The sequence below is a fragment of the Microcaecilia unicolor genome, chromosome 10 (assembly GCF_901765095.1).
Source record: "Microcaecilia unicolor chromosome 10, aMicUni1.1, whole genome shotgun sequence".
Taxonomy (NCBI): domain Eukaryota; kingdom Metazoa; phylum Chordata; class Amphibia; order Gymnophiona; family Siphonopidae; genus Microcaecilia; species Microcaecilia unicolor.
The window spans coordinates 109,603,497-109,629,685 of record NC_044040.1 but is presented as its reverse complement, the minus strand read 5'-3'; the positions used below and the strand labels follow the sequence as shown (position 1 = coordinate 109,629,685).

The 26,189-nt window shown below is 43.7% G+C and overlaps 1 protein-coding gene across 1 annotated transcript in view; it reads right to left on the bottom strand.

Annotated features, from left to right (window-relative positions):
* STAG1 (stromal antigen 1) overlaps window positions 1–26,189 on the bottom strand; it is a 1,758,022-nt gene that overhangs the window by 366,670 nt on the left and 1,365,163 nt on the right. Inside the window, 1 exon segment of the mRNA XM_030215628.1 lies at window positions 16,429–16,509. Coding sequence (XP_030071488.1) covers window positions 16,429–16,509 — 81 coding nt within the window.

Sequence of the window (26,189 nt, the reverse complement as noted above, 5' to 3'; positions counted from 1 at the left end):
CATGTCTTTTTCACAATCACAGATACACCCTAATCCACTATAGAATAAGTAATCATAAACTTTCTATTTAGACAAAAATTAAACTGAACCCCCAAGATGCCAGACTCTGCATACAATGCAACGCCACAGAAACATAAAATGTCCTCTAGTACTGTGCAAAATATAAAGACAGCATATGTAAAGTGGTATTAATCACCACTTTACAAATTAACAAATAGAAATAAAACAAATATAGAAAATAAAATAATACCATTTTATTGGACTAATACATTTAGCTTTCAGAGGCCAAAACCTCTGTCCTCAGGTCAATACAGTATAGTGCTGTTACAGTATCCTATCCTGACCTGAGGAAGGGGGTTTTGTTCTCTGAAAGTTAGTCAAAATGTATTAAAATTAGTCCAATAAAAAGATTACCTTATTTACATGTTAATTTATAAACATTTATTAACACATCTACAATACTACTTTATCCTAAAGCAAAAAAATAAAAATATATTTTATTTGTTGCATTTGTATCCCACGTTTTCCCACCTCTTTGCAGGCTCAATGTGGCTTACAATACATCATGAGTAATAGAAATACATGAAAAAGTATACATTTAGTGACAACTGAAGGATTTTGGGTAGCATGATAATGATAAAACATGATAGTATATTGACAAACAAACAAACATATTAAGAAGTATTTAAGAAATATATAAGAGTTGTATAAGAAAGTATACATTTAGTAGTAGTTACAGGATCTTGGGTATCATGATAGTGAAAAAACATGGTAGTGTTTTGGCAAGTAGATATAGTAGAGGCAGTTTTGGATGTGCGTATAGGAGTTTATATTTGTTGATCATTGCTGTATGCCTTGTTAAAGAGATGAGTCTTCAGTAGAACTCGGAAGTTAGCTAATTCATAGATCGTTTTTAATTTGCGTGGCAGCGCATTCCAGAATTGTGTGCTCAGGTAGGAAAAGGTTGACGCATGCGTTAGTTTGTATTTGAGATCTTTGCAATTTGGGAAATGAAGATTGAGGAATGTGCGGGATGATTTTTTTAGCATTCCTGGGTGGTAGGTCTATCAGGTCTGACATGTATTTTATTTTTGTTACATTTGTACCCCGCACTTTCCCACTCATGGCAGGCTCAATGCGGCAGGCAATGGAGGGTTAAGTGACTTGCCCAGAGTCACAAGGAGCTGCCTGTGCCGGGAATCAAACTCAGTTCCTCAGTTCCCCAGGACCAAAGTCCACCACCCTAACCACTAGGCCACTCCTCCACGAATAATTTTATGAACTAGGGTGCATACTTTGAACGTGATACGTTCTTTAAGTGGAAGCCAGTGCATCGTTTTTCGTAGGGGTTTAGCACTTTCGTATTTTGTTTTACCGAATACAAGTCTGGCTGCAGTGTTCTGAGCTGTCTGAAGTTTCTTGATTATTTGTTCTTTGCAACCAGTGTAGAGTGCATTGCAATAATCTAGGTGGCTGAGTATCATTGATTGTACCAGGTTGTGAAAGACGGTTCTTGGGAAGAAAGGTCTTACTCTTTTCAATTTCCACATTGAGTGGAACATCTTCTTGGTTGTGTTTTTCGCGTGACTCTCAAGTGTTAGGTGTCAATCAATGGTAACTCCAAGAATTTTTAGGGTGTCCGAGATTGGAAGATTCAGTTTTGGTGTGTCAATGGTGGTGAATTTGTTCGTGTTGTGTTGTGAGGTGAGTATTAGGCATTGGGTTTTTTCTGCGTTGAGTTTCAGCTTGAACGCGTCCGCCCATGTGTGCATGATATGTAGGCTTTGGTTGATGTCATCGGAAATTTCCTTTAGATCATGCTTAAATGGAATGTAGATCGTTACGTCATCTGTGGAACTCCGCATTCAGGTGTCCATGTAGATGATGTAGTCGAATTAGATATCACTTGATATGATCGTGTGGTTAGAAACCCCTTGAACCAGTTGAGAACATTTCCTCCAATTCCGAAATACTCGAGTATATGTAATAGTATCCCATGATCAACCATATCGAAGGCGCTAGACATATCAAATTGCAGCAGTAGTATATTCTTGCCAGTTGCAATTGTTTGTTTAAATTTATTCATGAGAGTAACTAGTACTGTTTCCGTGCTGTGGTTAGACCGAAATCCTGACTGGGAATCATGTAATATTGAGAATTTGTTAAATAATTTGTGAGTTGTTTGGTTACCATCCCTTCCGTCAGTTTGGTTATTAGGGGTATGGATGCTACTGGCCTGTAGTTAGTTACAGTTTGTTGTCTCTGGTTTCTGCTTTCCTCATCTTCTTTTCACCGTCTTCCTTCCATCCAGCATCTGTCTTCGCTCTCTCTCTCTCTGCCATCCAGTGTCTGCCCTCTCTGCCATCCCTTCCATCCACTGTCTGCCCTTTCTCTCTGCCCCTTCAATCTACCATTTGCCCTCTCTCTCCCATCCATCCAGGGTCTGCCCTCCCTCTCGCTGCCCCTTCTTTTCAGCCCCCAGTTCCAGCTCCATTATCCCACCTGCCCCTAGTTCCAGCCCTAGCCTACATCTCCCACCTGCCCCTCCTTTTCAGTCCCCAGTTTCAGCCCCAGCCCTTTTCTCCCACCAGTCCGGACCGTCAGCCCCCAGCCACTTCTCCCTGTCCCCTATTCAGCCCCCAGCCACTTCTCCCTGTCCCCTTTTCAGCCCCAGCACTTTTCTCCCACTAGTCCCGAGCTTCAGCCCCAGTCACTTCTCCCTGTCCCCTTTTCAGCCCCCAGTCTGCACGGTTTCAGCCCCTGCCCCTTTTCAGCCCCCAGTTCTAGTATTAGCCCCCTTATCCCACCTACCCTCCTTTTCAGCCCCCAGTTCCCTTCATCCACATGCCTTGCATTAGGCCCCCCTTTTCAGCCCCAGACCCATTCTCCCACCTGCCCCAGGCATGGCCCCATTCTCCCTCCTGCCCCCTTCTCAGACCCCAGTTCCAGCTCCAGGCCCCTTCTCCCATCTGAGCCCACCCCACCCACACCCAGTCCCCTTCTCCCATCTGAGCCCCCCTCCCCAGTCCCCTTCTCCCATCTGAGCCCCCCTCCCCCACCTGCCTACCAGCTCCTTCGACTGTCAGACGACCCTCTTCTCCAGCACCCAGCCTTAAAAAAAAAAAAAAAAAATCGGCAAAGCGCCTCGCGTCTGCACTGCTGTACAGCAAGCATATTGCCTCGTCGTGTCGGCCTTTCCTTCACTGTGTCCCGCCCTCTGATGTAACTTCCTATTTCTGCGAGGGCGGGACACAGTGAAGGAAAGGCCGATGCGACGAGGCAATTTGTTTGCTGTACAGCAGTTCAGAGCAGGCGGGGTGCTGGAGAAGACGGTTGTCTGACAGTTGAAGGAGCTGGTGTGGACCGCCCTGCCCTTGGTACGAGCATGTTGGCTGGGCGGGCCTGGAGGGAGTGGGTGGGCCTGCATCAGAGGTGCATCACAACCTTGCTTTGTCAACAGAAATCCAGGATAAACTGTGGAGCTGATCCTATCATCGGTCCTTTATTTTCAAATTGTCATTTTAACCACCTGTGCTGACACAAATGTAAAAAAACTCTTATTGAGAAAAACCATTTGTGTCCCACTACTGGTAACTTTCAAACATTCACACCCTGAGAAATCTCACTACCTATATAATGAGAACCTTCAAACACTTTCAGTTTCAATTTTTCTATGAATTTTCTTCTATATAATCCCACACCTTCTATTTCATTCCAAAAAGCAATATAACTGCCCAAACTCAGATCCGCACTTATCTTTTGTGCTGTGTTTTCCAGCCGGCTAGTGCTGTTAAATCTCCTCTCTAACTTTCTCCGTTGGAACTTCCTTCCCCTTTTACTGGGTATAACCAGTTGTTAACTCCGTCAGTCTTTCCATGCTTGTTAATGTGTGTACTCAGTTTATCGGTGTGGCTATGTAAAGCTGTTATTCATCAACAAGAACGTCTTGTTTCACGACTACTCTCGCTGCTTCAGGAAAACCTATGTCTTTCTTTTGTTATCATAATTTTTTACAGCCAGTTCCTTGCTCCAAGATGGCTGCGGAATTTAAACTAACGCTCTCAGCAGACTTTTCCAATCAGTCGTTGATTGCCAGGTAAAGGGACCTTTCAGTAAAATTTTTATTCATACCATTTGGTATTGTTGTATTAAATTGAAAGATCAATCGCTGTTCGCGTTGCCAACAACAATGGCAACGCGAACAGCGATTGATCTTTCAATTTACTACAACAATACCAAATGGTATGAATAAAAATGTAGAATGGAAGGCATTTTACTGAAGAGAAGGGCCACAAAAATGATAAAGGGGATGGGACAACCGCTATGAGGAAAGGCTAAAGCAGCTAGGGCTCTTCAGCTTGGAGAAAATACGGCTGATAGAGGTCTATAAAATAATGAGTGGAGTGGAATGGGTAGACAATTGCTTGTTTACTCTTTCCAAAAATGCTAGGGTGCACGCAATGAAGCTACAAAGTAGTAAATTTAAAATGAATTGGAAGAAAATATTTCTTCATTCAACATGTAATTAAACTCTGGAATTTTGTTGCCAGAGACTGTAGTAAAAGCAGTTAGCTTAGTGGGGTTCTTCAATCTGTTTAAAATTCTGCTGCAAGACTTATATTCCGCCAGTGTTGTTATGCTCATATTAGCCCTCTCCTCAAGTCACTTCATTGGCTCCCTATCCGTTTCCACATACAGTTCAAACTCCTCTTATTCACTTACAAGTGCATTCATTCTGGAACTCCTCAGTACCTCTCCACTCTTATCTCTATCTACACTCCTCCCTGGGAACTCAGTTCACTGGGTAAATCTCTTTTTATCTGCACCCTTCTCCTCCACCGTTAACTCCAGACTGTTCCTTTTATCTTGCTGCACCATATGCTTGGAACAGACTTCCTGAGCCAGTATGTCAAGCTCCAACTCTGGCCATCTTCAAATCTAGGCTAAAAGCCCACCTTTTTGATGCTGCTTTTAACTCCTAACCCTTACTCCCTTGTTCAATACCCATTTTTTGTCATTCCCACCTTAGTAATTCCCTTATTTCTTATTTGTCCTGTTTGTCTGTCCTAATTAGATTGTTAAGCTCTGTCGAGCAGGGATTGTCTCTTTATGTCCAGTGCTGCATACGTCTAGCAGCTCTATAGAAATGATAAGTAGACATAGTAGTAGTTATTTCTAGGATAAACAGCATAAAATGTATTGTACTGTTTTGTGATCTTGACAGGTACTTGTGACCTGGATTGGCCACTGTTGGAAAAAGGATGCTGGGCTTGATGGACCTTTGGTCTATCCCAATATAGCAATACCTATGCACTTATATAAGTATTTTTTCACGTAAGGAATAGTTAAGCTCTGGAACTCGTTGCCAGAAGATGTGGTATCAGTGGTGACTGTATCTGAGTTTTAAAAAGTTTTGGACAAGTTTCTGGAGTAAAAAGTTGAAAGCCTGCTATTGAGACAGACACGGGGAATCCAAAGTTTGCGCTGGGATTGGTAACATGGAATGTTGTTACTAGTTGGGTTTCTGCCAGGTACTTGTGACCTGGATTGGCCACTGTTGGAAACAGGAAACTGGGCTAGATGAACTATTGGTCTGATCCAGTATGGCTATTTTTATGTTATGTATCGAACAGCAAACCTCCTCCATCTAAAGGTGTAACATTCTTAGTGGCATCTTTCCCAGAAGCTAGCAGGATCCTTGACAGACTTTCAGGCAGTTGCAGAGATTGAAATTATATGCTCTCAATGTCCAGGCTGTGAGGGCCAGGGACTGGAGGATGGGATGCAGACGAGACCTATCTTTCTGCATGATGAGGGTCAGAAAACAGTCCAGCTCCACGGTTCTTCAGAGAAAAACTGCAGAACAGAAGGGAACCATATCTACCTTGACCAGAAAGGCACAATGAGGATCATGGTTCCCCAGTGCTGCTTGAGTTTCAGTAAGGTCATCCCTATCAGAGGAATGGGAGGACATGCTTACAGGTGACCTTCCCCCCACCCCAAATCTAGGAGGAAGGTGTCTGATGCTAACCTGTCATGCGACCTGCATCTGGAACAGTACTTAGGGACTTTGTTGTTCAGATGAGTGGCAAGAAGATTTACCACGGGGGGTACCCCACTCCGGAAGACCTTGCGGGGAGCACCCGTGTTGAGAGACCACTCGTGCAGTTGCATCACCTTGCTCAGTCTGTTCACCAGACTGTCTTTCAAGCCAGGTATACGGACCGGAGCACCATGCAGGGGTGGCCCACTACCATAGCCCGATTGCTTCCTGACACAAGGGGTAAGACACATACCCCCTTGCTTGTTCACATAATACAGGGCAACCTGTCTAAATTAGCAAAATTTGGTTCAAGTTCCAGATTGCCCGTAGCTCTAGGAAGTTGATCTGGAACTTGGTCTCCTAAGTAGACCGCGTCCCCTCGGTGTGAAGTCACTCCTGAGTGGATGCATCCGTAGTCAACACCTTCTGAGGTAGAGGAATTTGGAATGGGAGTCCTAGGACCAAATTTGATCGAATCATCCGAGAGGAGTGACTGGGCCAACTCTGGGGTTACAGTGATGAAATCCGCAAGGTTCACTGTGGATTAACACCACTGAGAAACCAGAGTCAACTGGGTGCCATGCAAATGGAGTGACATACACTGTGGAGGCCATGTGGCCCATCAACATCAACATTGGCTGAGCTGTTACCTACTAGCTGCTCTGAATCTGAACAACGACGAAAACTAAAGCATCTGCCCGTGCTCAGGGCGAGTAGACCTGAGCTTGCTCTGTGTATAGAAGGGCTCCTATGTACTCTAATTTTTCAACCAGGAGAAGATGGCAGTTGATGATGAACCTAGTAGCTCCAACACCCAAATAGTTCTCTCAATGGCCATCTGAGCACCTTCCTTTGATGTGCTCTTGACTAGCCAATCATCCAAGTAGGGAAACATGAACTCCCAGTCTGTGTAGTGATGCTGCAACTATGGCTAGGCACTTTGTAAAAACTCTGGGAGTGGACGCAAGGCAAAAAGGCAGGCTAAAGTAATGGTGTTTCCACACTCGAAAACTGAGATACCTTCTGTGACTGGAATGTATCTGAATGTTAGTGTAAGCAACCTTTAAGTCCAGAGAGCATCGTCAATCATTTTTTGGACTCATCGGGAGAGTGCCCAGGGAAAACATCCTGAACTTTTCTCAGACTAGGTCCCTTAGGTCTAGGACAGGACAAAATCTCCTGTCTTCTTGGGCATGGGTAAGTACTTGGAATAGAATTCCTTCCCTTATTTCCCTTGTGGAACAGGTTTGACAGCGTAGACCTTGAGAAGGGCAGAAAGTTCCTCTTTAAGCACTTCCTGGTGCCAAGAGCAGAGGCTTGATGTTCTCTGTGACAATTTGGAGATATGTCATGCCAATGGAGAATTTAACCCATCTGGACTATTTGCAGAACCCAATGGGTCTGAGGTTACAAGGGGCCTCCTTTTCTGGGAAAAACTGAGCCTCTCTCCCACTGGTAGGTCATCCAGGAAGGATAATTTTTTGGTAGCTGTGATCTGCTGAAGCTAGAGGCCAACTGAAACTGTGTTTTTCATTTTCGGACAAAACCGAAAATGCAGATGAAACTTACCACCTGGCTTCGGCCCAAGTTAAAACTGAAAATTAAAGTTTGTGTGGATGTGAACCAATGAGGCCTACTGGGTACTGTCAGAGCTTGCAGTCAGGACCCCTCTGCTAAACCCACAGGAGATTATTACCTTCCAGTTTCAGGAATTGCAAGCAAAGGCTGACAACTGGGAGTGCCATTTAACAAGGACTTCACAGCAAGTCTGGCATATTTAGGTTCCCAAGTCAATGCAGGTGTAGTTAAATATCCTCACAGTACCTTTGTGAGAATGTGTAAAAATAAAAATGCACAATTACCAGGTTTTTATGCTTACTCAAACTATGCATTGAGATGTTTCACATTTTGTATTTAGTTATAAAACTGATTAAAGAAAAGCATATTTTCTCAGAAAATAACAAGGCAAATGGTCCACCATATCTAAGATGCTTTTCCAATGCCTGACTCTGCGCCATATTTGGCGTGACAGCTGATGCTGTATCTCCACAGAGAAGCTAATTCCTAAGCAGCTTATCGTCCCAAATTCAGAGACAAGTTCCTGCTAAAGTTTTGTATGAAAAGCATTTATTTGGAGCACTCTATTTACCATAGCAACTACTATGCAAGATCATAACTGCATTACTTGCAATCCCATTACAGAGAAAAAAAAAAGAATGCAAACAGTAGCTCCCCCCAGACTACTATCGCTTGAATGCGTATTTATTGAATTTTCCTAAGTTTGCAGGAATGACTCTGGGTGATGCCTTCAAGAAGTATTTGGTTGACATTTTGCATTATTCTTCTGAACATATTCCTCCTGTTAATAGGATCTATTATTTACCTAACCCTGTACACAAATCTCCCGGTGAAATCACTGCAAACAAAGTTGTTGTAAGTAAATAAGTAAAAATTGAGACTGAGCAGAAAGAACTATTGGCTAATGTCCTTGACGGGAAGAACCCCCCCCCCCCCTTTCCCCCAGGGATTTGGACAAATAACTTGTCTGCCTTTTTAGAAACTTCACAAAATATTTAAACACACATGAATACAAGTGTATTGCTTCTTCAGCTTATTGAGAGTGGAGTAGTCTCATATATAACACACGATAAAGATTATTTGATTTTTCACTCAATGACTGGGTGTATTATCTGTGTGTATTGTCTAATCATTGACTTAACCTCCACCACCCTTTGCTAATCTTGTATATGAAAATATATTTCTGTTTATCAATATGCTATCATCTAATTTTATGCAGCACTTAGCTTGAACAAGTTGGTGCTCTTAAAACCCCGACAGGTCCCCGTTTCGTGGCTACTTTTTCAAGGGGGAGTCACCAGTTCTAAAACCAAAAACAAGATGCAGCACAAAGTTACTTACAAAATTGTTCTAAAAGGCATATTAGTTGTATAATTACTTGTATTCTAAATAAAAATGCTGGTGGCTTACCAAGTAACTGTCTCAAGTGCAACTGCAGCATTACTCTCTCTCTCTCAAAATGGCCACGGCATCTTTTTGTTAATGCTCAGCCGTGCCAGCTGATTATGAAGCTAACTTCAAAATAAAAGTCCTTAACAAAGACTTCTAACAAAATAAAAGGCTTGTGCCCTGTCTGAGACTAGTGTGGAAAACTACCACTGTTGATATTCATCTTGTATGTCTCAAGCAAACACTCCTTAGTTGACCATTTGTTTGTGGCAAAAGTTTTAACATATCAAAAGATTTTTCTATATGTTAGGAAATAGAGAAAATTGAAAAACATTGAAAAAAATTATGTTAAACTTAGTGCCTGTTGATAACTCTAGAACTGATATGGGTATGTTCAAAAACCAGTGTGCGTGTTTATTACGAACCATCCAACCAGAGGCAAGAACTGGATTGCTCACTTCTTATATCAAAAGGGGAATATTGTGTTAGAAAAAACAACTCCATTGTGTGTAAGTATTCAAACCCCTTGGTTCTATAGTATCCAATGTAAAGATCCAAAAGGTTTCACGCTGTAAAATGTTTCTGTTTAAATCACCTCCTCTAGTGGAGGGAATCACTTGTTCAATCACCATACATTTAAGATCTTCGATGGTATGATTTTGCGATGTCCAATGTTGTACCATAGGTGCTCCAAAATTTTGTGCAGTAATTCGTGAACGGTGTTCAATCAGTCTCTCATGTAATGACCTCATTGATTTCCCAATGTAGTATTTGTCACATGGACATTTGATGTAGTAAATGATGCCCGTGGATCGGCATGTAGTTCTGCACTTTAATTTATAACTCATGCCGTTACAGACGAAATCTGTCCCTTCAATGGTTGTGGGGCATGTTTTACAACGAGGTTTCATGCATTTAAAGTGGCCAAAGTTGCCTGCGTTGTCAATGGGAACCATAGGTAAAACCGCTGGACTTAAAATTTCTTTCAGATTTTTGGAACGTGAAAATGCCGTCCTGATGTTGTAATTTGTGAACACTGGGTGTGCTTGAATAATGTCCCAATGGCGGCGAATAATAGCAGCAGTAGCCTCTCCACCCGGAGTGTATCTTGTCACAAAAGTCATAATTTGTCCATCATGTTGTGTCCGTGGTGGAGATTGGAGCAGTAATTCTCTATTGTTGTACTTGGCTCTGGTGTAGGCTCTCTTGATGGTTTTATGTGGATAATTTCTCTGCAACAATTTAGAGCCAAAAGATTCAGAATGTGCCTTGTAATCGGCATCTGTAGTACAGATCCGCTTGAAGCGGAGAAACTGAGAAAATGGAAGACTTCGTTTTAATGCTTTGGGATGGCAACTACTGTATTCTAAAAAAGTGTTCCGGTCAGTGCTCTTAACAAATACATTGGTAATAAATTGCTTCTCTACAAGGAGAATCTCAACATCAAGGAAATGTATCTTGGATTCTGACCACGTTAAAGTAAATTGGATTCTGGCATGACATTGATTCAGCCAACTATGGAATGACTGTAATTGTTCGATACTACCATACCACACAATGAATATATCGTCGATGTAACGTTTCCATGTACCTAGCATGTCATTGTAAGGAGATCTAGCCAACCATTTATCTTCAAACTGGGCCATAAAAAGATTGGCTAGAGTGGGAGCGAATGTCGCTCCCATGGCCACCCCAGATTTTTGTTTGTATAACTCATCTTGAAAGCAGAAAAAATTACTGCATAATGCTATTTCTGCCAGTTTACACAAAAAAATCAGTGGGGACTTGATGTGGACTGGGACGATTGTTTAAGGTTTCACCAATGACTTCTAACAATTCGTTTTGAGGAATCATAGTATATAGAGATTTTATGTCAAAGGTTGCCATAATAATATGTGAATCTGGTAACTGTATATCCTGCAATATATTGAGAAAGTGTGTAGTGTCCTTAATGTATGTAGGGTTTTTTTTTACCACGTCTTGAAGGAACGTATCTACATATTGGGACAAAGGTTCAAGCAGTGAACCGCGGGAAGACATTATCGGTCTTCCTGGAGGGTTACTTATGTCTTTATGGACTTTCGGCAATGTGTAAAGAACTGGAACAATAGGGAACCGCCTGTTCAAATAATTGAACTCCTTCTTGTTTAGAAATCCTGCTTCCTCTGCCCTTGTGGTTATTGCCAATGTGTGTTCTTGGAGCTGTTTTGTGGGATCCTGATCTAATTTAACGTACGATGTCGTATCGGCCAATTGTGAATGGATCTCAGTTATATATTGAGATGTCCAAAATTACAGTGGCCCCGCCTTTATCGGCCCGTTTAAATACAATATCAGTGTTTTTTCTCAACGATTGTAGAGCTTTGCGTTCATCTCGGGTCAGGTTATCATGAAAACGGTATGATTTATTATTGTTGGTGTTGTGTAACCGACCCACATCTCTTAAAACTAGCTGTTTAAACACTGATACTATGGGATCGATCGGGATGGGCGGGATCCATTGGGATTTATCTTTAACTCGGGAAGAGGAATCATGTCTGGCCTTGTCATTGAAAAAGATCTTGAGTTGCAAAGTACGAATGAATTTTTCAAGGTCAATTCTAAATTGAAAATTATTGAAAAATTGAACAGGTACATATGAAAGGCCTTTGGAAAGCAGAGAAATTTCAGTCGAAGTAAAGGTATGTGTCGACAAATTCATTACATTCTGATCTATTGGAACTGGGACCGCGTCTGTGGACGTGGCCTGGATATACCTCTGTTCATACCTCTCCTGTTGCCTCTTATTCTTGTTCTTGTCAGTCTTGTTTGTCTGTGGTCTAAAAGATCATCAGTATCATTCCCTGAAGAACTATCTGTAAATTGAAAAGCTTTAAATGCCACCTGTCTATGGCCGGTGGCTGTCATACTGGATGTTGATGTATCTGTAACTTGATTATCTTTGCTGTACATCCATGGATATACACGTCCTTTTGAATAATCACCTTTGTCCCTCGATAATTTCTTCAATTTTGTTTTCCTTAATGTCTCTTTAAACTGTTCTAAATTTTCCTTTAATTGTGCGTATTTAGAGAAAAAGACTTGCTCAGAGACTCCATGTTTAATCCGTTCTAATTCCTTGTCAAGAAGATCTTTTTCTTGTTGTAATACTGACTTGGACTGTTCAATAATCAAAAGCATGAGGTCTAAAGAACATTTGTTTAATATCATGTTCCACTTTGTAATGAACTCAGTCTGTTCTTTGAAAATTTGAGGTGCCTTGTTAATACGCAAACCTCGCGGTATCTGTTCTGCTCTACAGTATTTTTAGAAACTTCAACAGTGGAAATAATAGAGAGCTCAACCTTACTGGTTATGTTTATTTTTGAAAAGGATCTAAGTGCTATGATGAGGCTGTACTTTAGGAAGTCCAGTGATTTAGTCTATGGGCAGGTGGTTTAGATTTATTTATATGTATCTAAAAACGCAAGAAAAAAGGAAAGCCTTTCTTTCTCTGAAACAACATGTTAAAGATCTGGGTACCTCTTGAGTATTAAACTATCACTGTAATTGTGTTACGTATTTAGGAGTGAAATATGTATTCTTTGTACCTGAACAATTAAAATCTTTCTTGGTTTTGAAGAGCCTTTCTATTGTTCCAGATAGCAATGCTAGGGAAGCGGTATAGTATTAATGTAACAGGATTTGTCCTGTTAATTGCCCTTCCTCAGTTTTATTCCTTCTTTTACTCTTTTCTCCCTTAAAAATGGGTTAAGTCTGCCCCCTTGCTTTTTTGTGTGGTCTAATTTAAGAGTTAAATTGTTCTTATTGATAAAGGAAGTATTTTATTTATTTCTTTACAAGATCTGTTAATTTTTGCTCTGTATTGCCTAAAACAAGTGGAATTACTTGTGTAATTAACTTGTTTAAAATGCTAAATAAAGAATTTTAAAAAAGAAAAGAAAAGTATGTAAATAGAATGGAATCAATCCTGAGGTCGGCTACTAAAATGATCAGTGGGCTTCATCATCCCATACCGCCTACCTTGATTAAATACCCAAGACAAGGGCTCTTACCCCTATTAGTACTGATGGTCAATCGAAGCCTATCCACAGGATTAGTATCCATAAGTTGGAAACATGCTATATATAGTCCGTCCTGTGTTAAAATTATATACCTATCTCAAATTTAATTCTCCTTCTGAAACGATGAAGAAGCTAGTGTTCAAGCACTGAGGCCACTAACACATTACACTTAAGACAATTGGGTTTTCAGGTGAGACATAGTATGGAAACCATCTTACCTTTCTTACCGGTGAACTCCATGGTACACTGGATAGCAGACAAAGAGCTTTAGTTGTCTAACTGGACTTAGCCTCAGTATTTGATCTAACAGATAATAATCTCTGTCAACACCTATACACAATAGAAATCATAAGGAAGATGTCGGACTGGTTCACTTCCTTTTTAACTAATAGAATCTTTGCAGTAACAACTCAGTTTATGGCGCCTCGATCATTTGTTAGAATGTGGAGTTCGGCAAGGCTCTACCTTCTCCCCCTTCCTATTCAATGTCTTTCTAAGTCCACTTATCACCAGTATATAAAACTACCGTAAACATGCTTTTTGTTATGTAGAAGATATTATCTTGATGGCAAAAGTTTCCTTGAAATCTCCAGACCTCTCTGTCCTTAAAACTTGTTTGGATATAGTTTCTAACTGGCTTAAAGATCACCATCTGATTTTATATATCTATAAAACTACTGTCTGTTGGATTACAGGGCACTTAGATCATCCCATACAGAACATAATAGCAGCCTTACTGGGTCAGACCAATGATCCATCTAGCCCAGCATCCTGTTTTCAACAGTGGCCAAGGCACGTCACAAGTACCTGGCAGAAACTCAAATCGTGGCAACATTCCATATTACAAATCCCAGGGCAAGCACTTGCTTCCCTATGTCCATCTCAATAGCAGACTATGGACTTTTCCTTCAGGAACTTGTCTAAACCCTTTTTAAACCCAGATATGCTAACCACGTACCACATCCTCCAGCAAAGAGTTCCAGAGCTTAACTATTCGTTGAGTGAAAAAATATTTCCTCCTATTTGTTTTAGAAGTATTTCCAAGTAACTTCCTTGAGTGTCCCTAATTTTTGTACTTTTAGAACGAGTAAACAATTGATTTATTTCTACTTATTCTACACTACTCAAGATTTTGTAGACCTCAATCATATCTCCCCTCATCCATCTCTTTTCCAAGCTGAAAAGCCCTAACCTCTTTAGCCTTTCCTCATACGAGAGGAGTTCTATCCTCTTTATCATTTTGGTCGTTCTTCTTTGAACCTATTATAATTCTGCTATATCTTTGAGATATGGCAACCAGAACTGAATGCAATACTCAAGGTGCATTCGCACCATGAAGCGATACAGAGGCATTATAGTATTTTTGGTCTTATTCACCATCCCTTTCCTAATAACTCCTAGCATACTGTTTAATTTTTTGGCTGCTGCCACATACTGAGAAGAAGATTTCAGCATATTATCTACAATGACACCTTTTTCTTGAGTGCAGACCCCCAAGGTAGACCCTAGCATCAAGTAACTATGATTCAAATCATTCTTTCTAATGTGCATCACCTTGCATTTGTCCACATTAAATTTCATCTGCCATTTGGATGCTCAGTCTTCCAAGTTCCTAAGGTTTTCCTGCTCTGCAAATTTAACCACCTCACTCGTTCCGATTTCCAGATCATTTATAAAAATATGATAAATAGCACTGGTCCCGGTACTGATACCCACAGCACTCTGCTGTTCACCCTCCTCTTGGATAGCTTCAGATATTTAGGAGTTTTGATCAATTACAGACTTAATGTTTACGAACAAGTTCTAGTACTATAAAAAAGGGACTTTGCATTTTATGCCACTATGATCTTTGAAATATCTATTTGATGAAGCACCATTACATATGCTGATCCATACCTTACTAATTTCTCATATTGATAATGGAAACGTGGCATATTTAAGAACATCTGCTAATAATATCAATCGATTACAGACACCGCAAAATGTATCAGTTCAGGACTTGGGTAATGTCCATAAATATGTTCATATTACTCCATTGTTTATACATTTCCAATGGTTGCAAATTTAGAATATAATTTAAAATCGTCATCATTGCTCACAAAGCTTACTATGAACATAAATACCCTTACTTGAGCAACTTAGTTATTCCCTATGTGCAGGCAGGGTGTTAAGGTAATTGTAAGAACAGAGAATGGTGGTCCCACTGCTTGCTAAAGAACATCGGGAATCCACTTGTGAGAGTGCATTTTTAGTTTTTCAGTATTTATGAAATAACTAGGAAAAAATGCCCGTTTCTGAGTGCAATGAAACGGGCGATAGCAAGGGGCCCCCTCCCTCCGTCCCTCGGAGCTACTTGCGTTACTTGTTCGGGGTTCGCGTTCGCCTCGCGTTTCGGCCCTCGAATGTTATAGCTCCGCCCTCGACGTCATGACGTTTTGACGCGAGGGCGGTGCAGACACTCCAGGGCACACCGGATATCTCGGGCGCCTCAACTTCCGTGGAGGCTTCAGAACGTTGGGGATGCCTTTTATATAGAGAGATATGTATGTTTTTCAGTTGATGACAAATATTCAAATGAATTTAGATTTACCCAGTTTGTTTTGCTTGAGTTTCATATTTGATAATTCTGGGAATTTGTAATATGTGACCATCTCTGGCATAACATGACTAAAGTCACCAGAAACAAAAAATGAGGTTTTAATGATTTCTATTAGAGCAAAAATTTTGTATACAACAATCCAAACTCCATCCTTTTATGCAAAAAAATTTAAAAACTTACAGAAGTTCAAGTATGTAACTTTTTCAAACCAATTATGAACCCAATACATGAACTCAGTAACATAGTAGATGATGGCAGATAAAGATCTGTACAGTCCATCCAGTATGCCCATTAAGATAAGAGCACAGACTGTGAGAAGTCTACACGGCACTGGACAAGTATGTCGGTGAAGCCCACCCCAGCCCATCCAGATGTGTCTAGCCATAATTGGGGCACAGCCTGAAGAATCTCATTTTCAAATTTTCGGATCCACGACTTTAGTCATGTTTTTCCACAGAGGGTGACCCATTGGCATTATTTCTGAAACCTAGTCGAACCTCAAAAGCAACTACTACTTCTGAGAATTACATAGGTTTCTATCAGGAGGTAGGTATTGCCTTGGTCATATATGCACTGTATTTTTAAATACAAATTTCAGAAACATTTTAAGATTTTAATCTCCAGTCTACATTTTTACTTATGTAGTATTATAAGCCCTGAACTTGTTACATACAAAACCGTATTACTTACTCAGAACAGCAGCATAAATGCTACCTGCAAAAAATATAAATAACTGAGCCCAAATCCTTACTTACTTTGGAAGGTGAGCCTTCAGTGATTTTCACCAATTGCCAAAGAATAGAGAAATGAGAACACTGCAGTGCCTGTACAACTATCTGTAATAAGAAAGGACAGAAAGGTGGTTTAATTCAGTAGCAACAATCTACATCTTTAAAGCATTGATTATAAATATATTAGTAGGCCAGAGAATGAATATTATAGATATGAAATCAACTTTTTTGGTACTAGCAATGAAGAAACTCCATTTTCACGAAACACCCAGCCACCTGCCTGGGCTACCCCCACGGCCACTTACAGGCTGTATCCTCAGCACAGCTCAAGTCCACCTGCACCTGCCACTTGTGCTCTACACTAGCACCCTCCTCCCATCGACTGTGTCCCAACCGCCTCTGGGCAAGTCTCTCGCTCTCAAATTATCCCCAGTGATTTCTAGGTTACTGGGGCCACACTCCCAGTGGTCCCACAGTTCCCAGAAAGCACTCACAGACCCAACATACAAACCACCAGGATTCTTAGGGGTTCTTTTACTAAAGCTTAGCTCGAGACCTGTAGCAGGGCCCATATGAATAAAATCGGCCCTGCTGCAGCTAACTCGAGCTAAATTTTAATAAAAGACCCTCTTAGTCAATCCAGACAAGCAGAGGCAATAAACTAAAAAAATGTTTATTGTCATGAAAAATTAGAACAATGAACAGAAAAGGTGAAATCAGCAAAACAATAACAGGTAACTGAAATAGGATTACTTATAAAACTAATGTTTACTATCTAAATAGTACATGGGAAGATCAGGACATATTGCTGCTCACAAGTTATCAAATAAATCCAGTATTTCCTAGCTGAATTTTGAGCTCCTGGGCCAATCAGAGCCCAGAACAACAAATAGTTGGCCATATCACTGCAGGTTACCCTCTTCTGTGTTAAAGAGGGAACAGTCAGTTCTCTGAACAGATTTAAACATAAGCATGCACTATCTACTGGCCAAACTACAGAAATACACTTCAAGGAAAGCGAAAGCTACATACCTGATGGGTGACGTCGTCGGCAGCCCCAGAACTGGAATTCTCCCTAGCAACAAAGAGTTTGCTAGCCTCACGCTCCCGTGCGCACAGCGCATGCGCGACCGTCTTCCCGCCCGAACGCGAGCATGCTCCTCAGTCCAGTAAAAAGCAAAGAAAGGAAAGACAACTCCTAAGGGAAAGTGGGCGGGATTGTGAGAACAATCAGCCTGCTGTCCTCGGAGAATACCTTCTACAGGTATGTAGCTTTCGCTTTCCTTGAAGTGTATTTCTGTAGTTTGGCCAGTAATTAGTGCATGCTTATGTTTAAATCTGTTCAGAGAACTGATTGTTCCCTCTTTAACACAGAAGAGGTAACCTGCAGTGATATGGCCAACTATGAAAGACCTAAGGAGGCAAAGTCTACGCTCTCAACATCCAGGCCGTGAGGGCCAGGGACTGGAGGTTGGGATGCAGAAGCGCCCCCTCGTTCTGAGGGTTGGAAAACACTCCAATCTCCACAGTTCTTTGGAGGACAGCTCCAGAAGAAGAGGGAACCAAATCTGACGGGGCCAGAAAGGCGCAATCAAAATCATAGTTCCGCAATCTTGCTTGAGTTTCAGTAAAGTCTTCCCCACCAAAGGTATGGGAGGATACGCATACAGGAGGCCCTCCCCCCAATGAAGGAGGAAGGCATCCGACGCTAGTCTGCCGTGGGCCTGAAGCCTGGAACAGAACTGAGGGACCTTGTGATTGATCTGAGTGGCAAAAAGATCTACCAAGGGGGTGCCCCACGCTTGGAAGATCTTGCGTACTATTCTCGAGTTGAGAGACCACTCGTGAGGTTGCATTATCCTGCTCAACCTGTCGGCCAGACTGTTGTTTACGCCTGCCAGATAAGCTTGAAGAAACATGCCATTCCGGCGAGCCCAAAGCCACATTCTGACAGCTTCCTGACACAGAGGGTGAGATCCTGTGCCCCCCTGCTTGTTGATGTAATACATGGCAACCTGGTTGTCTGTCTGAATTTGGATAATTTGATAGGACAGCCAATCCTGGAAAGCCTTTAGAGAGTTCCAGACCGCTCGTAACTCCAGAAGATTGATCTGAAATCGTCTTTCCTGGAGGGACCAATATCCTTGGGTGTGAAGCCCATCGACATGAGCTCCCCACCCTAGGAGAGACGCATCCGTAGTCAGCACTTTTTACGGCTGAGGAATTTGAAAAGGACGTCCCAGAGTCAAATTGGATCGAATTGTCCACCAATGTAGGGATTCGAGAAAACTCGTGGACAGGTGGATGACGTCCTCTAGATTTCCGGCAGCTTGGTACCACTGGGAAGCTAGGGTCCATTGAGCTGATCTCATGTGAAGACGGGCCTTGGGAGTCACATGAACTGTGGAGGCCATGTGGCCGAGCAATCTCAACATCTGCCGAGCTTTGATCTGCTGAGACGCCCGCACCCAGGAAATGAGGGACAGAAGATTGTCGGCCCTCGGTTCCAGAAGGTAGGCACGAGCTGTCTGAGAATCCAGAAGAGCTCCTATGAATTCGAGTTTTTGAACTGGAAGAAGGTGGGACTTTGGATAATTTATCACAAACCCTAGTAGCTGCAGGAGTTAAACAGTCATCCGCATTGACTGTAGGGCTCCTGCTTCTAAGGTGTTCTTTACCAGCCAATCGTCGAGATAAGGGAACATATGCATTCCCAGTCTGCGTAGAGCCGCCGCTACTAAAGCCAGGCATTTTGTGAATACTCTGGGCGCAGAGGCGAGACCAAAGAGTAGCACACAGTACTGAAAATGCTGTGTTCCCTGACGGAATCGAAGATACTGTCTGTGAGCTGGCAGTATCGGAATGTGAGTATAAGCATCCTTTAAGTCCAGAGAGCATAGCCAATCGTTTTCCTGAATCATGGGAAGAAGGGTGCCCAGGGAAAGCATCCTGAACTTTTCTCGGACCAGGTATTTGTTGAGGGCCCTTAGGTCTAGGATGGGAAACATCTCCCCTGTTTTCTTATCCACAAGGAAGTACCAGGAATAGAATCCCAGCCCTTCTTGCCCCGGTGGCACGGGCTCGACCGCATTGGCGCTGAGAAGGGTGGAGAGTAGAGAGTTGCACGGGGACAGAAATCTTACCCATCCCTGCCCGTCCCTGCTGGAATCTTACCCGTCCCCGCTGGAATCTTACCCATCCCCACCCATTCCCTGCAAAAATTTAACCCATCTCAACCCTTCCCCACTCGTCCCTGCAAGAATTTAATCCATCCCCACCCATCCCCATAAGAATTTAATGGTGCATAAAAGAAAATTCCAGTCAGCTCCCTCAGTCTCTCTCTGGATTTGAGCCACAGCACTGTAGGCAAGGAAGGAACGGAAGTTGGAACACTCTGGTGCGCACATGTAAGACTTGTCTCCAATTCACTTGCACTGTGTGCTGAGAGGTCGCCACATGCACGCGCCAGTAGGTCAGGTGACATCTGATTCTCGTGCCTGTGTCAGAGCACCTGGAGAGTTCCTCTGCAAGTACCTGCTTGTGTTGGAAGCTGAAGGACTGCGCTCCCGGTGGGCAATTTGGAGGTTTTCAGATCAAATTGAGGGCGTATCCTAGCCGGACTATTTGCAGAACCCACTGGTCGGAGGTTATAAGAGGCCACCTTTGCTGATAAAATTTTAACCTCCCTCCGACCGGTAGATCGTCCGGCACGGACACTTTGATGTCGGCTATGCTCAACTGGAGCCAGTCAAAAGTCCGTCCCTTGCTTTTGCTGGGGAGCTGCAGGGGCCTGCTGAGGCGCACGCTGTTGACGAGAACGAGCGTGCTGGGGTTTAGCCTGAGCCGGCTGTCGGGAAGGTGGATTGTACCTGCGCTTATTAAAAGCGTAGGGAGCATTCCTCCTTCCCCCCAAAAATCGTCTACCAGTTGAGGTAGATGCTGAAGGCGCCCAGTGGGAGAGCTTGTTGAAAGCGGTATCCCGCTGGTGGAGGTGTTCTACCACCTGTTCAACCTCGCCAAAAATATTATCCCCCCCCAGCAAGACGCATCCGCCACTCGCTTCTGGACTCTGTCTAGGTCAGTGGCACGCAGCCATGAGAGCCTGCGCATCACTATACCCTGAGCAACGGCCCTGGATGCAACATCAAAAGTTTCGTAAGCACCCCTGGACAGGAATTTACGACACACCTTCAGCTGCCTGACCACCTCCTGAAACAGCTTGGCTTGCTCAGAAGGGAGCTAGTCCACCAAGTCCGCCAACTGCCGCACATTATTTCGCATGTGAATGCTCGTGCAGAGCTGGTAAGACTGAATTTTGGACACGAGCATAGCAGAATGGTAGGCCTTCTGCCCAAAAGAATCCATAGTTCTAGATTCACGCCCAGGGGGCGCTGAGGCGTAATCCCTAGAACTCTTGGCCTTCTTAAGGGCCAAATCCACCACCCCAGAGTCATGAGGCAATTGGGTCTTCATTAACTCTGGGTCCCCGTGGATTCGGTACGGGGACTCAATTTTCTTGGGAATGTGGGGAGTAGTTAATGGCTTCACCCAGTTCATCAACAATGTCTGTCTAAGGACATTATGAAGAGGAACTGTGGTGGATTCCTTAGGTGGAGATGGATAGTCCAAGACCTCGAAAATCTTAGCCCTGGGCTCATCCACCGCCTCCACAGGGAAGGGAATGGCCGTAGACATTTCCCGGACAAATGAAGAGAAGGAAAGACTCTCCAGGGGAGAAAGCTTCCTCTCAGGTGAGGGAGTAGGATCGAAAGGCAGACCACAGGACGCCTCATCCGAGAAATACCTGGTGTCCGTCTCCGCTTACCACAAGTCCTCTCCATCGGTATTGGACATGAGTTGCTGAACTTCGTTCCAAAGCCGGGCCCGTATCGACGCCGAGCAACGATGTCCTTCGTGGCAGTGTTGAGAGGAAGACCGCCGAGCCGCAGGCGACAAAGCTTCCTCCAGCGACGTCGGCGGGGAGTCAACCTGGGTGGTGACCGATACGGAGACCTCACCACGGGCGATGAGCCAACCGCTGCCTCCCTCAACTGTACCGACAGCGCAAGCACCAAAAGTACCGGAGATGGTCGCAACAGCTCTCCCAGAATCTCTGGCAGTTTGGCCCGGAGGCTCTCATTCAGAGTAGCTGTAGAGAAAGGCAAAGGAGCCGGTACAGGCGACGATGATAGAACCTGTCTGGGGCTCAGAGGCGGTACCGGGCTGTCCTGGGTAGAGCGCACCGACACCTCCTGAATGGAGGGTGAGCGATCCTCCTGGCATTGACGTTTTTCGGGTGCCAAATTCCTTGGCGTCCCGGAGCTCTTGGTAACGTGGCGGGAAGGTGACCGATGGCGATGCTTCTTAGCCTTCGCCCGAAGCACACCAACGGTACCCTCTGGTACCGAAGAGGAAGACGTGGAATCCACACGCCTCCTCAGGGCCGGGTCCGAAGAAGGTTGATCCCGGTGGGCCTGTAGAACAGGAGTCCTTGAGACAGGTGGAGACCCACTCGATGGCTCACTGCCACCAGCATGGGACCTGTGGACAGCCCTTACCTGCACTCCGGATGTCGATGCAGTTTCTGGTACAGACATCGATGCCGGCAATGACCTCGATACCGAAGGACCGGACTTGGCTCCGAACAAAATGTTACACTGAGCCAATCTCGCCGCTTGAGTCCTCTTTTTCAATTGGAGGCACAAAGTACAGGCGTTGGGACGATGACCAGCTCCCAAACACTGAAGACACGAAACGTGACTATCAGTAAGCGAGATCGTCCGGTTGCACGACGTGCACTTTTTAAAGCTGCTGGTAGGCTTCACAGACATGGGCGGAAAAATCATGCCGGCGAGGTCGAACGCGATGGTGTCGGAAGAAAAGGACACCAAAGACGGAGAAAAAAAGGGGGTCCCGCACAGGTGGCCCAAAATGGCCTCTGAAGAAAAAGAAAGAAAATTTACGGGAACTCTAGAAAAATAAAGGAGAAACTAAACTTTTTTTTTTTTATAAAAAGAAGAAGTTCGCGAAAAGTGAAAAGGGGCCGAAAATCGGTGAAAAAACTCATGGGAGTCTGAAGAACCACAGCGAGGGGTCTCTGGGGCAGAGAACAGCAGTGAAGCAGCGTCCTGAGCCGTGGAAAAAACAAGACTGAGGAGCACGCTCGCGTTCGGGCGGGAAGACGGTTACGCATGCGCGGTGCACATGGGAGCGTGAGGCTAGCAAACTCTTTGTTGCTAGGGAGAATTCCGGTTCTGGGGCTGTCGACAACGTCACCCATCAGTGAGAACAAGCAGCCTGCTTGTCCTCGGAGAATAATTAATACAGTATTACAGGCTTAAAACCCACTGTTTTGTCACATCCAGTGGTGTGCTGGAGCCGGCTCGCACCGGTTGTTAAATTTTTAAAGCTCTTGCGAGCCAGTTGTTCTGGCAGGCGAGCCGGCTCCCATGGGCGGCGCAACCCGGCGGTCATGGGCGCCCCGTATATGAGGCTTGGGGAGGCTAAGCATCCCCAGCCCAACCGTGACCTTCCCCTATTGCCCCCACGAGCGCAGGGCTCCTTCCCTCCCGACTCAGCTCTGTTCCTCGCCCCCCGCGTGTGTTTTACTTTTCGTGGCAGCGACATCAGTGAGGAAGAAGGCACTGCGGACTCGTCTCCGGCTCCAGCTTCTCCCTTCCCTCTTCACACAGTGTCCCGCCCTCACACACTTCACCATAGCCCTTAAGCAACCGCAGCACTGCTTGTACTGTCCGTGGCAGCGACGTCAATAAAGAAGATGACACTGCAGGCTCACTTCCAGCTTCTCCCTTCCCTCTTCACACAGTGTCCCGCCCTCGCGGGAACAGGAGGGGACGGCAGGGGGAGAGAACAGATCACTGGACAGGGAGAGAAAGGGAGGGCCGGGGGAGAGAAAAGAGATCCCTGGAGAGGAGGGGAGGGTAGGAGAGAGAGGAGAATTGCAGACCATGGATGGATGGAGGGGAGGGCAGGGGGAGAAAAGGGGAGGGCAGGGGGAGAGAAGGGATTGCTGGACATGGATGGATGGAGGGGAGGGCAGGGGGAGAGAAGAGATTGCTGGACATGGATGGATGGATGGAGGGGAGGGCAGGGGAGAGAGGAGAGTTTCAGGACATGGATGGAGGGGAGGGAAGACAGGAAGGAGATGCACATGGATGGAGGGGAAGGGAGAGAGAGAAGAAATGCTGGACATCGATGGAGAGGAAGTGAAATGAACATAAATGGAGGGGAGAAAGAAGAAATGCTGGACATGGGTGGAGGAGAGGGAAGGGAGAAAGAAGAAATGCTGGACATGGAGGGAAGAGAGAGGAAGGAGATGAGATGAGGAAAAAGGAAGAGAGGAGAAAAACTGCACATGGATGGAGAAAATAGGAAGGAGCTGGTTCCACTGGACAGTCAAGTCTGCGGAGGACCAGAAATGAAGAAGAAAGGAGGAAAGAAAAGAAATAAATGGAAAGGAAGCCCTGGAAACGGAGTCAAGGGAACAGAGAGCAGCAGAATCAGATACTGGGCCAGCATGATGAGAAAAACAAGGTCACCAGACAACAAAGGTAGAAAAAAATTATTTTCATTTTAGTGTTTGGAATATGTCCACTTTGAGAATTTACATCTGCTATCATATTTTGCAGTGTATAGCAACGTGTTTCTTTTTGTTTTTCTGGTATTGTGCTTCTTAGGATTTCAGGTTAATTTTTGAAGAATTTGAATAGGGGCTATCTTTGTTCTGCATGTATGACTGTAAGGTCAAGTGTCTGAATAGGGATCAGTTTGTTAGGTTCTGAGATTTTGATAACGCATTGTTTTTCAGAGTTGGCAAGACTGTCTGTTCTCCTAATTCCTGGTCTATATGCTAATTTGGTTTGTGTCATTTTGGGTATACTGCAGAGATTTTTTTTTCCTGGTAAAGGGCTTCTAAAACAGACATCATGTTATGAGAATCAGGTTTATATTTACTTATTTATGGCATTTTATCCCACATTAAACATGAATTAGATTGGAACCTGGGAGAATTAAAATTTTTTTTCCCCTGGAGAGAGTAATGCATTGTCGCCCCCCCCCCCCCCAGGCTATCTCCCCAGCTATAGCCAGCTCTGCAATTTGGGGAGGTGGGCGCAGAGGTGGACCGGGGAGAGAGCCTGTTGTTAAACATTTACCAGCACACCACTGGTCACATCCCTTCATAAACAAAAGAAAAAACATTTTAAAACTCTTTTTTCATCAAAAAATAAAATGCCATCAGCCATCACAGCCCAAGAAATGTGGGATCCTGAGTATGAAAGTCCAAGCTCCATCAGAAGAGCAGCTTGTATCCGCAGAAAATCATCAGCTGTTTCTTCAGCATCTGCAACCACACCAGCAAAAGCTACTACTGCACATTGGAAGGAAAAACCTGGTAAACAAAGAAGGATGAACACCAAGAATACATAACAAGGAGTTGGTCATGGATAGTGAAGATGAACCACAGGACATCTATCAATGTCCAAATTGATGAATTTATTAAGGGGCTTTTCGCTCAGCCGCGGTAGGCACTAGCATGTACCTACTGCACGATAAAAAGAATTGCTGCAGGATGCGCTGAGGCATCCTGCGGTAGTGTGTCTATCAGTGTGCACTAATTCTATGCTAAAAAATAGTTTTTATTTTTTGGTGTGGGAGGTGTCTATGGGGGGAGAGTAGGTGTACCCTGCACTAAGACGTAGTATGGGTACACTGCTATGAGCTGCCCAATTAGTGTGGGAGTAGCGCAGGAACCCGTACCACCTAGTAAACAGGTTGTGGTATAGGCTCTCGCAGCAATGCCCACAAGTTAATATACAGGATGTCAGCAATTATAAGCTGATAGCTTCTATTCCACTGGCTACAAAATTGTTGGAAGGTTTTGTTATTCAGCAACTTGAGAATTAGTTGGACAAATTTGATAGTTTACATTACTCTCAATCTAGGTTTTGGAAACATTTTAGCAAACGGTGGCGGGCTCTATTGTGGCACTAAGTAAGACATTTTCCAGTCAAGGAGAATGTGCTATTTTAATTCAAATTGATCTTTCATGTGTATTCAATTTGGTGAACCATGACATTTTGCTATTTAAGTTGTGTAGTTTTGATATTCAGGGTGTTTTCCAATGGTTTGAGGGTTTTCTGACCAATTGGTCTTACTGTGTTAAGAGCAGTGATCTTGTTTCGGAGCCTTGGAGAGCATTCTTGTGGAGTTCCACAGGGCTCTCCCCTTTTGCCCACATTATTTAATATCTTGTTGCAATTATTGGGAGTAGTTTTAGAGCAAGCTAAGCTGCAATTTTTTTTATATGTGCCAACGGTATTTCGATTTTTTAGTCTAGTTTTTGATGATTGGACTATCACTTCAGCAGAAATTTTCAAAGGTTACGATTTCATTGATACCTGGATTATCTCTCATAGACTTAAGTTAAATAAGGAAGAGACTATGTTTTTGTGGTTGGGATCTATAGATCATCCTTTCAGATATTGAAGTTTTCCTATTGGAGTAGATGGTTTCACTTTTGAGAATTCATGTAGAATATCGGGGGTAGAGGTGGATAGTACCCTTAGCATGAATCCTGATACCAATTTGGTTGTTAAGAAATCTTTCTTTCTACTAAAAAATTTTTTTGCCGCATAAGTAAGTTGAGGTAGTAATTTATTTTAAATTGGAGGGGGGGGGGGGGGTCACTGTTTTAAAAATATTGTACGATGAGAATCCACCTTATTTGCAGGATGTGATGAATGTGTTATCAGGTTACATGAACA